Source organism: Macrobrachium rosenbergii, chromosome 16 (genome assembly GCF_040412425.1).
Source record: "Macrobrachium rosenbergii isolate ZJJX-2024 chromosome 16, ASM4041242v1, whole genome shotgun sequence".
Taxonomy (NCBI): domain Eukaryota; kingdom Metazoa; phylum Arthropoda; class Malacostraca; order Decapoda; family Palaemonidae; genus Macrobrachium; species Macrobrachium rosenbergii.
In genome coordinates this window covers 4,533,979-4,548,066 of record NC_089756.1, presented here as the reverse complement: position 1 = coordinate 4,548,066, position 14,088 = coordinate 4,533,979, and the positions used below count along the sequence as shown (strand labels likewise).

At 37.2% G+C, this 14,088-nt stretch overlaps 1 protein-coding gene across 1 annotated transcript in view; it reads left to right on the top strand.

Moving 5' to 3' along the window:
* Nucleotides 1-14,088, top strand: part of LOC136847062 (UPAR/Ly6 domain-containing protein crok-like) — a 123,664-nt gene that overhangs the window by 105,787 nt on the left and 3,789 nt on the right. Inside the window, exon 2 of the mRNA XM_067118321.1 lies at nt 13,754-13,915. Coding sequence (XP_066974422.1) covers nt 13,754-13,915 — 162 coding nt within the window. The remainder of the gene's footprint in view (nt 1-13,753; nt 13,916-14,088) is intronic.

Here is a 14,088-nt window from a genome sequence, read left to right as displayed (position 1 = left end):
AGGTGTACCATTATGAAACGTCATATATCAATATGACAGATTAACCGCTAACATTTTGACAGTAGTTATATCTAAAATTACCAAAATGAACGTAAATGTAGATTACCAAGTATAAATGCAGTCGGAAATTCGGCTGTATGATGGTCTAAACATATTAAAATAAACTGATAAAAGAGAGAGACAAGATAGAGAGAGATACTCAGTGAAATAGGTGAGAGTACCACGTTAAGGAATGTTGCTGCAGTGGTCATGACGGTGGATTAATAATACATCCAGATAAATAAGTTCCTTTATTCTGGAAGAGAGGCAACACGAAGCTACAAAAGGGAGGCGGGAGCGGCAAAACAACAAGAAGGCATTATGGGAAAAAGACATGAATGCGCACAAGCGTATCGTAATTGAAGGGGCATTACAATATTCAACAAATATTGAAAAAATAATAAAAGTTTACTTTCCTAACAGGGCGATGGCACTAATTACCGTACAAGTCTGAAGACCTTGCCAAAATTAATTAAAATATCTAACATTTCTAATAACAACAGAACACACTGACCTTTAATAAACCCCTTTGATTCGTAACGACTCCTAAGCAAAAAAATGTACTCTTAACAGCAGGATGGTCAGTGCTTTATTACAGTAAGGGGCGGGGGAAAAACTCTTCACTTAAACGTTCCTCTTTTATCTGGGGTTGGTGTTTTTATAAGGTGAGGTGCTGGGGGAAGACCCTAGAAAAGAAAGCCTGTATAAGATGTGGAACAAAGGAAAAAATAAACTTCAAAAGTGGAACACATAGGAAAATTGAACATAGTAAATCTGCTTTCACAGCCTACAAGACACGCAAGGTAGCAATCATTAATCAAAACTTTGTGCCAGACGAAGCCATGAACAAACATACGTCAGATTTCAAGTTATCAAAGGTACAAGTAACTTTGGAGAAAAGTTCAGTTACAATTACGAAGGATTTCTACACCAATCACGTGAAAAGAGAGTGCATCTTGATACTGACACACCCGGCATGACTGGCATTTTAAAATTCAAATCCAACAATAAACCTTGTCTTGCTTTTCTGCTACAAATGTTCATAACATATCCAGCTTACTAGACATTCGCTGTCGTTGTAAAGGCCATGATGTACTGTAAGTCGTGGCTAATCTTATGAAAATCGCTCATTCTTACGGCTTCTGTGTACGTGTGTGTACCACGCCGGACCGGCTGTATTGTCTCTCTTATAACGTAAATAGATGCGTCTAGGCTAACCCCATGAATATCTCCTCACAACATATTTTCTTCCCCCCCAAACGTGCACATGTTCATAAGAAGCAATTGAAGAGACAGCTAACTTACTAAGTAATCCTACAAAGTACAGAATGGCCATGTATGAATAAAAAGGACAAGTGGAACAAAAACGAGGAAGCCATTCAAGAGTTTAACAAACTGTAACGGCCTCGTCCAAAAATTGAAAAAGGAGACCTCACGACTGGTGTTAACTGCCAGACAATGCCAGCCGACTTTGTCAGAGGTTTGAAGTTTAAGCATTAATTCGTGATTACACACATACATATATATATTATTATATATATATATATATATATATATATATATATATATATATATATATATATATATATATATATATATATATATATATATATATATATATGCATATATATAACGTATATATATAGTTACGGTTTTCAAGGGAAACGGAATTTATTTTTGCTAAATCTAGCCTTGTGAAATAAAACCCTCAAAAGACCATAACAGAGTGGGTTTTAATTGGAAGGTCGCCAAAGTGAAAATCTGCATTTCAACACTACTTTATTTATCACACAAGATGGTAAATCAAAAGTGGAAATTATGGACAGATCTCACTTAACAAAAAGAACATGTAAAATATTAACTGGATGGGAGACTAAACACATCAATCTAACATGAACATGTACATACAGTAAGTGGACCATGTGTAAGCAGTCAATTAGGCCAATCTGGCAAATCAGGAACTCAGGAAAACATCCACTGGTAAATGGCACTGATAACACTCCTGGAAGTGAAATAATTCCAGATGAGACTCCTAAAGAACTATGATCTCTCTTATGATGAATTACACACAAGTTGGAGGGATTTATATTACTCTACTGACTGCTAGTAAAGAAATATGTTAATCTATGCACTGTCTCAAGGAAACACACAAACAGGTATTCACAATGGTTGTGAAGTCAGAGATAAAAGGGACTGAACTGAGTAATGAAATGCGAGAGAGCGATATCAAGTCAAAGATAACGAACACCGGCAAAACCATTCTCCCTCTAAGACACACCGTGATTTGCTTCCTTGTGATGCTTGATACAAGATCCTTGGCTGAAGTAGAGTTGGGTCCTCCAAGAAGGGTTCTGGTTCAAGAGTCACAGTATTCCAAGTGTGTGTGAAAGTGAGGGGCCCGCTCGGTCTGAAATTCTGCGAGCAGTTGGGCAGTGAGGCTGTGTGGCAAGAGCAGACTTACTCCCGCGCAGCCGTTGCTCACCCCTTTTAAGGCATGGCATCTTGCTGGGGGCCTGACTCCAGGCGATGTCACTGGCGATTACTGCGGATTAAGGAAAGGTTCTCATCAGGAATTGAAGTCACAGTAAGGGGCAAATTAAAGTTGAGAATGAGAAAGCAAACAGTATTCACCTCCAGGTGTGAACTCCATAGAGAAGCATAGATGTCCCTACCATCGACTAAGGTCTGTGCCACTCCTAAATTCTACCACTTCATTCTCTCCTCTATTGGTCTGCCTCTCCCCACTACTCCTAATATTTTCTGGATTATTAAGGAAATAAGCGAGACAGCAGTGTGGAAAACCAGGTACTTGTTCCAAGTACCTGGTTGTTATACAACTAATCACAGAATTAAAAAATTTACCTCACTTCAGCCAGATAACTGAACTCTCATAACAATAAAAATTATGACTGAGTACTCTAAAGGCAACAGTGATCCCTTAAAAAGCTTATTAATCATGTGAAAAATCAAACTATGTTTATCAGAACAACTGTGAGGTATCAACAATTTAGTAAGAAACATACTAGAGTAAAAGGGCATCACTCCATCAAACAACTTTAACTGTTTCTCTGGTCTTAATTCACTTCAGCAAAACTAAAGGAACAAAACATGTTTATCACTTTGCCTTACACACACAATTAATCCTATTCACTGGTGGTCAGTAAATGAAGCACCGTTTTTTTTTTTTTTTTGTAATACAAAAATTTATTTTTAAATTTAAAATTTATACTTAGAATTCACAATCTGAAGAAATTTACTATTAATTGACAACAACACAAAATTTAATTAATTCTCGAGTTAAATTATTAAACAAAACTAAATCACAAAAACTAATTTATCATGAAATTAAATCAATTAAGCAAAATTTAAACTATCAAGAAGTACTCAAGATTTGAAAAGAAAATCTTAGTAAAGGAAAATTAAATTAAGTATGTAATGTTAAATTATCAAGAAATATTTAAAATGTTAAGTAAATAAATGTTAAATCACCAATATATAAAATGTGAAAAATTAAGAGATTGTAAACACAAGAGCACAAAAGATTTACCAAAAACAATTGCACTAAGGCAAAAATTCCTTAATATACCTATTATACCATGGTAATAATAAGTAAAATTCACTTTACCTTACACAAGCTTGTGAAAACTTTTGCAAAATCTCCTGAAATGCAGCTGCTTGAGATTCGCAAAACACACTTCTGATAGGCACCATTACACACTTTTCCTACATTCAGATCTCAGAAAGAGAGAGAGAGGGAACCACATGAACGGTCTCTAAAATCAGAATCAGCAAAATTTTAGTATTCCAGTCAGAAATGAAACAATCAGATGACATCATTATTAAGACATTTTGGGAACAAGATACAAGAGAAAATTCTATAAGAGGAAGATAACGTCACTTCCTGAGCAAAACGTCTTGGGGCCAAAACTAGAGCATTAGAACAATACGTGATCAGAGCAATGCAATCCTACAAAACATGATGTAACCGATCGAGACGTGCTTTTACTCTCAAAAAGGCTTACGTGATGCGAACATAAAATCATATGGGACAAAGCTCTTAACAAAATGTCAACACGATCAAAACAGACGGCAGCTGGCTAATCATAAATGGCATGTTTTTAAAACAAAATGAAAAACCTGAGTTGGTTTCCAGAATGGAGCAGCTATTGTTATCTCTCGCCTGTCAATGCATTATCTTTCGCAATGACACTCAAAGCAAAACACATCTGGTCTAACTTGAAAATCTTTCTCCCACTACGTATTATTAAAGGCGTATTATTAATTCTAAATCACGCTGTTAAGTTACTCAAATTATTAACTCTTTTGAGATCTGACATTACACTACGCACGATACTTCAACAATTATTATCATTACACAAAACACATGACAACCAGAACAGTAATTATATCAAAATCATGGAAAGATATACATTTTACAAGGCAATATCATGAAAATATATTCATACATACATACATATATATTATATATGTGTGTGTATACAGAGAGAGAGAGAGAAACAGAGATTAATATGTAAATAAAATCCCTACATGAATTATTAGGAAACCATCCCATCTCCAGTCAACCAGTTTCCTACTGGAAGCATGCATTATCTTCAACTATTTTTTTTTTCTTTGCTCGTAACATTTTAAACGATTTCTCAGGCCACTCTAAACAAAACCTTTCTTCATGGTTACGAAACTGACATTCTACCTTAAATCTTAATACAAACATTCAAAATCAAGACCATACCACAAAATTCACGGGAACAAGCAGGCATTAAATCGCCCATAATTGAATTCAGTCATGGAGAATCCCTGGTAAAATGGCAATGCACTGTAACTTCTGCATAAATTTAAAATTTTAACCACAATACTACCAAGTATGCCAAAAAATCGGATAGTAATGAACATATAACGGAAAAATTCGTCAAATTCAAAAAGGCTTACACCTACCTAAACTATCCTGTTTTAACAACCATCCGGACTCCAATGTGTCTATTCCAAACTTGAGTGCATAAGCCACACAGGCGGCTGCCTAGGCCAAATTACAGAGGGGTCGGCGAATTACAGATAAAAAAATAAACATTAAAAAATAAATAAATAAAAAGATATGTATAATACAGTAAAGTTGATGCACACCCTACACACTTAAGCTACTTGACACGTTTTCTCTTAAATACGTTTTCTTGATACTTGACAAGATGACAACACTAGAACTTTTGGTTTTTCCGGAGGGGAAAAATCTGAAGGGCGTATACCCAATATGTGGATAGCACTGAGAATTGCTGTATCATCTGCTAACAGAAGCTTCTCCAAACTCAAGCTGAATAAAACTTGAGATCCACAGTATCTCAGGAACGCCTCAGTGTAATGGCATTAATAAATATTAATCAGAAAGTGTTTAAAACAAATTTCAGTTGAAGAAACCATAGATGCCTCTGCTGCTACGAAGTCCAGACGTGTTAAGTTTTAAAGACCATTGGAGATGTTTGTGCTATTTATCGTTTAAGAGTGACTTGTTTGCACATTGTGTTCATTGGTTTAAAGAAAGCGCAATATTTCCTTGCTCTGAAACTTTATGTTTGATTTTTACCTTTGAATGCACTGTTTTACATTGCTTTTGGATTTTGCATCTTTTTTCCAGAACATTTGCACTACACCTGGAGGTGTTGCTTATTATATTGTTAATATATTAAAATGGTTTGTATTTTTTCTACAGGTTGTTGTTGTTGCAGTGTTGCATTTAAAATATATAAATAATAAATGTGTACATGCTGCATTTTTTTTTAGGGCGGGTTGCCAAAGTCCAGTCTCCCCTAGGGCACCAAATGAACTAGAGCCGGCCCTGCTAGAGTTCATGGCCTATGCATATATAGTATTATAATCTACAATAATAGTCTCTGAAAACATACTATTTACGAGTGCTTGGTTAGGTTAAGTTTGTATGAGTGAATATATTAAGATTTTCACATACACACAACACAAGGACTTGCCTGAAATTGGAATGCAGTTCATCATCATGGTCCCATCAACCAGGTTTATCGTAGACCAAGTCCAACGTGGCTGTATTCGAATACTTTTTTTTATTAAAAAAAAAGTAAACTTAACCCCTGCACTGGGTTCTCTAATTTGGTGAAAAATGTAATGCAAATGCGGAGAGCCTTTAATTGTTCACAAAAAGCTGTCACAACTCTGGCTGATGCTCAGGCTGGTTACATAATACACTACTGCATGTTTTGGTTCGGCATACCGTAATGATGGAAATCCTTCTTTCAAATTAATGGCAATACCCTTCGTAATTGGTGGACTAGAAAAACGAATTGGTTTCCGTCTTATCAAGACATTAAATAAACCACTCGAAATTGAGATTGTCTGTGTTTGAGTGTGCGTACATAAGTGTGAAAATATAACTAAGTGTGTGGTTACATAAGCTCAATAATCGCACTGTTCGAGACGTGTACAAGTGTTGCCATTTGCGGTTTTTGTCTGATAACTTGGTCAAATGGCAATCTCTGGCATCTCTCTCTGGCCACGCTGAAGTGTGGTCAAGGGCTTCAAGTGAGGCTGGTGTACAGTAAGTTCCAAAAGTGAAGCTACAAATTTCAAAATTGATCGTACTTCTTTAGAAACTTGTAGGTTGACAGTTAGTATATTTTATTCCAATTATTGTCATCATCTTTGTCTGATAATAAGTATCAGTGATTAACTGTAGAACCACAGAAGGTGTTTCCCCAGTGAATGGTCAGTGTTAGTTCAATAATTGTTTATTAAAAGAAAAAAAATTACCCCCCCAAAAAAAAGAATTTCCCCATAGAAACATCTGCGGCTGTCAATGTGTGATATCGAGTGTTCACCATTGAGTGGCAGGAGGAACCGAGGGCATAAGCATTAGCCTAATGTGATTTGTAAATTAACTTTCTAATTTTATAGCGTCATATCGAAAGTTATTATGATTTCTTTTGATAAAGCACAAAGAAGTTTAGCATCTGATTGAATGAAGTATAAATAAGACTAGTTGGTGTGGAAAAAAAAGAAATCCAAGTTATATGTGCATTTAGCATTGGCTACATGGTTAGGCCTATTTCAGTAATCAAGGAAATATATTTTCCAGCTTGTTATTTAATAAACTGAGTTGTTTGGATATCTAAATGGCTGTAAACATGATTTTCCATTAATTAGGTTTCATTATCAAGTCAGGGGAAATGAGGAAGTCTAGGCCTAAGTTAAGTCAGGGGAAGTGAGGAAGTCTAGGTCTAACTCAAGTCAGGAAAGTGAGGAAGTCTAGGCCTAAGTCAAGTCAAGGGAAGTGAGGAAGTCTAGGCTTAAGACAAGTCAGGGGAAATGACGACGTCTAGGTCTAAGCCAAGGCAGGGAAAGTGAGGAAGTCTAGACCTAAGCCAAGCCAGGGGAAGTAAGGAAGTCTAGGCTTAAGTCAAGTCAGGGGAAGTGAGGAAGTCTATGCCAAAGTCAAGTCCAGGGAAGTGAGGAAGTCTAGGCCTAAGCCAAGGCAGAGGAAGTGAGGAAGTCAGTGAGATGAATTTTCAGTTGTTTTCGGTCAACCTTGGTGGATCTTAAGCTGGCCATACACGTACGCGACTGGCATCGGGTTTGTCCTGCCGGGACTAGCGCACGCTCCAGTCCTCTTGGGTATTGCCCACACACGCAGATGACTAGCTCTACGCATATTTCGAGAGGGCAGTCCTGTAGTGTCTTCATAGTGAGTTTCCACTCTTTGATTTAGGTCGTGTTAAAGCATGGCACCAAGCAAAGGAAGATTAATGCAATAATGAGAATACGAACATGAAATTTGCAAGAAAAAGCATAAAGTATGGGTGAAGGAAGTCATGGCTGAGAAAGAGAAAAGAAATTATTGAAATTATTTCACCTTTTTCTAGTATATACTCAGTGACATTTTATTGTAGGCTACTGTATTTCAGATGGGTTTGTTAGCGTACAGTGTAGTGAGATATTTCACATATATATCAAAATGGAGGCAAATGCAGATGTACAGATATGCACAATGAGCCTTAGACGTACATATTTATATGTCTGTATCACTGAACAAGTTAGGAATTAAATTTTATATTGAAAAAAGTTATTTTATTTTTATCCATCAGCCTAGGTCTTAATAAAAATTTTTTTAAAATTTAAACACGCTTTTATTAAAATGCATAAAAAGTAATATTTTTTGAGACACACCAGGATTTTCTTATATTTAATCGTGTCTACAAAAATAAAAGCGTGGGTCCCAAACATGTAAGGAAATGCTACAATAAATAAAAAAAATTATTTCTCTTCCTGTAGCATTTCCTTCCAGGTTTGGCGCCCATGCTTATATTTTTGTTAGACATGATTAATTGTAAGAAAATCCTGGTGTCTCAAAAAATTAATGCTTACTTTATAGTGCATTTTAATAATTTTTTTTTTTATTTCGTACTTTTTAGTTTTGACAGAAATTGTAACCGATGTTATAACTGCAGTTAACGAAATTGATATCTGTTTACAAGGGAGGAGGAGGGAAGGGTGAGGAGAGTAGGAAGGTGAGGGGAAGAGGAAATGGGAGGGGATGAAGAAGGGAAAAGGGAGGGGGATGGAAGAGGGAAGGGGGAAGTGGAGGGGGAGGGAAGATGGAAGGAGAGGGGATAGGAGGCGAGGGGAGGAAAATGGGAAGGGGAGGGGGTGGAGGAGGAGGAAGGGGGCGGGAAAGGGGCTGGTGGGAAGTGAGAGGATGGTGGATGGAAGAGGGAAGGGGAGGGGAGGATAGCTAAATTAACCTTGATCGTGTGCTTGGGGAGGGGAGGGAAGGGGAGAGGAGGATGCAGCTAAATTAACATTTGATCACATACTCCAGAAGGGGGAGAGAGAGGTGCATGGGAGGGGGGGAGGACACAGCTAAATTAACACTTGATAGTAAAGTATACTCCGGAAGGGAGAGGGGGATGGAAGAGGAATGGGGAGGGGGAGGACACAGCTAAAATAACACTTGATAGTATACTCCAGAAGGGGGAGAGGGAAGGGGAGGGAACGGGAAGGGGGATGGAAGAGGGAAAGGGAGGGTGAGGACACAGCTAAATTAACACTTGATCATGTGCTTTGGAAGGGGAAGGGGAAGGGGAAGGGGGATGGCTGGGGAAGGGGATGGGAGGGGGAAGGCCACAGCTAAATTAACACTTGATCGTGTGCTGGGGGAGGGGGTGGGCGAGGGGAGGAGGAAGGGGATGGAAGAGGGGAGTCATGTTAAATAAAAGCATGTAAAAAGGAGCTGGCCCGTGCAAGACGCGTCAGTCAGTTCAACATGCTGAAATGATGACGGGACAGGTCAGTCCCGACAGGACTGGCATCAATAGCCCCCATACACGTTAAAGACTGACCGGTTCGCGCCAATCGCTACGAAATCAGCGCGCCAGTCTCGTACGTGTATGGCCGCCTTTAGACTTGAATGATTTGAGAACACTTTTATTATTTGGAGAAGCCCTCTGTATTTGTAACGGAAAACCTGTTAGCAATCCAGTTTACCCTTTCAGTAGTGGTTACTTTCTGTCAGTTATTGCGAACATAATGAAGGAGGGAACTGATTTACCTGTTTATTCAATATTACTGGCTGGCAATGGGGGTATTGGGGCAAAGTCCCCCCCCCCAACCCTAGTAGGACGCGGCTGGTGATTCGTAGGTTTGGTAGATAATGTTACATTTGTGTCGTGGGTCGAAACCGAAGCCAAAGCTGAAGTTGAGTCTGAATGGTCGGATGCTATAAAAAATCAGAACTACCAACCAGACCCAACTTCACAGTTGAATCTAGGTGCATTCATGGTTGATTATGTTTTATGTTACGGAGATTTTCCTTTTATATTCTAGTGACACTTGCATGGTTTTATGCATCTTCGCTAAAATAACTGATAATACATTATGATATTAAATATTTGTTTCCTTTTGTTTCCACATTACTCGAAATATGCAAAGGTAATGTTGGTAATTCTGTGTTGAACAAAAATTTCAAATTGTTTCGTTTCTATAGCTTGAAGTAATTACTGTACTTTGAAATAATTATTATTACCGTAATTTTTTCTTATGATTGTGTATAAATATCATAGATTTTATATTTGTCCATCATATGTTAGCTTTATTTTAGTTGATAGAGCTTTCAATGTAGAAAAAAATAAGTTTTTCAGCTACGTGTTGTAGTTGCCAGTTAGTGAATTTCGAACGAAATCCTCTGAAATTTGTAGCTTCACTTTTGGAACTTACTGTACGACAATATGAAATGGGAAAGGAATGTAGCTCCCCTTGTTTTCATTTGAAATGCTATATTTCTCCCTTGTAACAGGGAACCAGTTCTAACAGTTGTGGAAGGAATCCACTAGGAATAATTTGTTTACACCACGTATCCACCTACTAAGAAACATTTGTAAGGTGTCAAAGAAACGAGCAGGTAAAGGTTACTGCTGCTTTATTACAGATCCAGGCGGCTTATATTTGCGGCCGACTGACGCCGGGCCGTGAGAGACAATGGAATTGACTGTGACCTGAGGTCGAAACAATAAACAATAATATGCAGTGAACGTAGTACGAATTACAATACGAAATATACAGAGTTACAATATAGATACAGTCTTGATGCCTGTGAATGAAGAAACATGTGATACACAATGTGTGACATTCATATAAATACCATAAAGTAAAAATGATTAAAATGCGTGACCTGGCACGTTTTAGGCGTGACTAATTGAGCTTGAAGAAAACGGAAGTCACCAAAGAAAACAAGCTCAGCGGAGACTTAATTAATGGCGCTGCCGAAACACTATCCTGGCGCCGAATTGGTGACTTTACAAATACTGAGTGACGCTGGTGGGGTACGCCGACGAGAGTCAGCACGCTCAAACGCTGGTTACAGCGCCGTGTTTAGGCCGCTAAGAGCGTTTTTGGAGAAATCCTGGAGCCAAGACTGAGTCGCCGTGTGAGTCCGCTTAATGGCTCGGGATACTCGGGGTCACCACTGTAAGGTGTCAAAGAAACGAGCAGGTAAAGGTTACTGCTGCTTTATTACAGATCCAGGCGGCTTATATTGCAGCCGACTGACGCCGGGCCGTGAGAGACAATGGAATTGACTGTGACCTGAGGTCGAAACAATAAACAATAATATGCAGTGAACGAGTACGAATTACAATACGAAATATACAGAGTTACAATATAGATACAGTCTTGATGCCTGTGAATGAAGAAACATGTGATACACAATGTGTGACATTCGTATAAATACCATAAAGTAAAAATGATTAAAATGCGTGACCTGGCACGTTTTAGGCGTGACTAATTGAGCTTGAAGAAAACGGGAAGTCACCAAAGAAAACAAGCTCAGCGGAGACTTAATTAATGGCGCCGCCGAAACACTATCCTGGCGCCGAATTGGTGACTTTACACATTAAACAAACCCAGGGAGTCGGCCTTTCCCTCAACCTTAACTACGAAATGAAGATTCGGCCGTTTCCGACGTCAAGCACCAGTTCGAGCAAAGAGTAGACCTGGGTTTATTAACCTAGGCTGGTGTGTTACACTTGTATTAGCCTATGCCAAGGTTTGAATTGCAAAGTATAGGCTAGTCTGAGTTAATTGTCTTAAAATAAATGGTAACCTCGGAATGTAAGTCGGGACAATTGACATATCAACACAGGAGTAATAACATTATACTAGTCTAATCTTATCTTTAATTTGAAACAAGATGGCATTGCTGTAAGCCTAAACCAACAAGATCATTGATTGCGATAACTTCTACGTTATCACAAAGAGCACTCGGATTTAGAAAACCAACGTTTTACGGAAAAAAAAAACATTTACGAAAAAAACAGACTGTTTACACCACAGCAGTTAGCGAGGCTAAGCAGGAAAGGCAATTGAACTTCATGAACACAATAACCTTTAGCAACTTTCTTCACGTTTTTTCCCACAAATAAAAAATAGCAGGAAACTACTAATCATTCGTCTAGTATTTAATGTAACATAACATTTGGAAACGGAAATTTTGACAATTTCAAACGTCCAAATACGAGAAACGTTAACGATAATGCTGGCATTACATTGACGACGTTTGATGGCCTGGCCCAGGCGTCTACTGAGACTCGGCAGGTTCTTACAAATATCTTCAGTTTCATATTGTACAAAACTGAGACATTATTAAATATTCTACATCTTTACTTTCAAGCCAGTATAAAGATACACTATTTAAAACAAATGTCAAAGATAGCAAGTAAACTTTGTAAAAATAAATAGGCTTCAAATTCTTGACCTAATATCGTCCACTATATTTTTAGGTAACCATATATTGCCACACAGGCTATGCAAATGCTAAGCAATACGTTTTATACATATTCAGAGTAAATTATGGATATGAAAGGCTCTAAATAAACATGTAGAACACAGTCGGCCAAGAAAATAATCTCAGAAATAGGCAGTAGAACTGACCATCGACCACTACCTAGAAAACTTTTAATGCTGCACACATTTATCTTTACATGAAATGATAAACGATGCATTTTTCAAAAGGATACTTAAAATTAATTATGTGAAGATACCGTTAATCATCACATGTACTGTACTTGATTTTAATTTTATTAGGCCTAGCGGCAGCTTTCATTGGAACGAAAAAAATAAGCCTACAGAAAAATGACAAAGCCTCTGTCTACTAACAACGGGCGAGGTTATGTCAGGACGAACAATAAAGAGCAGCATCATGGAGCATTAACTTTAGAAACAGTACCGGGAATGTGACCTAGATTCAGGCGCTGGACATTTTTCCGTTTGTTTTAATTTTTAGAAAACGGCCTGACATTTCAGCCTCGTCTTAGGAGTTTCTTTTCTTGCCTGTTCTGTTGTTTTGCATTGGAAGTCCTCAGAGAACAGACAGTATACACACACACACACACACACACACACACACGCATAATATATATATATATATATATATATATATATATATATATATATATATATATATATATATATATATATATATATATATATATATATATATATATATATATATATATATATATATATATATATATATATATATATATATATATATATATATATATATATATATATATATATATATATACACACATATATATATATATATATATATATATATATATATATATATATATATATATATATATATATATATATATATATAGTATATATATAGTGTTAGAAGTAATCACCTGTGAAACAGAAATTTCTGACTCACATCATGTCTTTTCATTGAAAGGCAAGGGCATTACCAACTGAACCTCGGTTCAATCCCGACGTGAGTCAGAAATTTATTACATAAGAGAGAGAGAGAGAGAGAGAGAGTGTGTGTGTGTGTGTGTGTGTGTGTGTGTGTGTGTGTGTGTGTGTGTGTGTGTGTGTGTGTGTGTACTGATAGATGGGAGCAGAGACTGTCTACATCTTAACACATTCAGAGATAATCTACAATGAGAGCAACACTCAAATGTTTTTCAACAAACAACTGCAATTTAAAGAAGTCATGTAAAGCAACCATCAAGTAATTATTTAATTTTGTTAAAATTTCTGTATATTTTCAATGGCACTTGCCCTGGAAAGTTCTTGCCCAACTTTGACATCACGTACTAGCAAATTACCATTTGAAACCCAGTCAATATACTAATTTACTCTTAAACGAGAATATTGCATAATACTGCCGTGTCTTTCGCAGGTGAAAGTGTACTATGCTGGCAGTGCAACAGTGCAATTGACCCCCGATGCGGAGAGCATGATTTCGACAGGCACACTTTAGACCAGGTAGATTGCAGTCAGCTTAAAAGAGACCACTTGCCTGGTTTGGAAGCTTTGTACTGCAGAAAAATCGTACAACACAGTAAGTTGGTTGACTTTTATTTCACTACCGTTTTTTATACTGTATGCAACTATACCATTGCATTCTTGTTTTTTATATTCTGTATGGAACTATGCCAGTAAGCCTATATGACATTTAATGAATCATTTGACATTCAGTATGGAACTATGCCAGTAGGCCTATATAATGTTTAA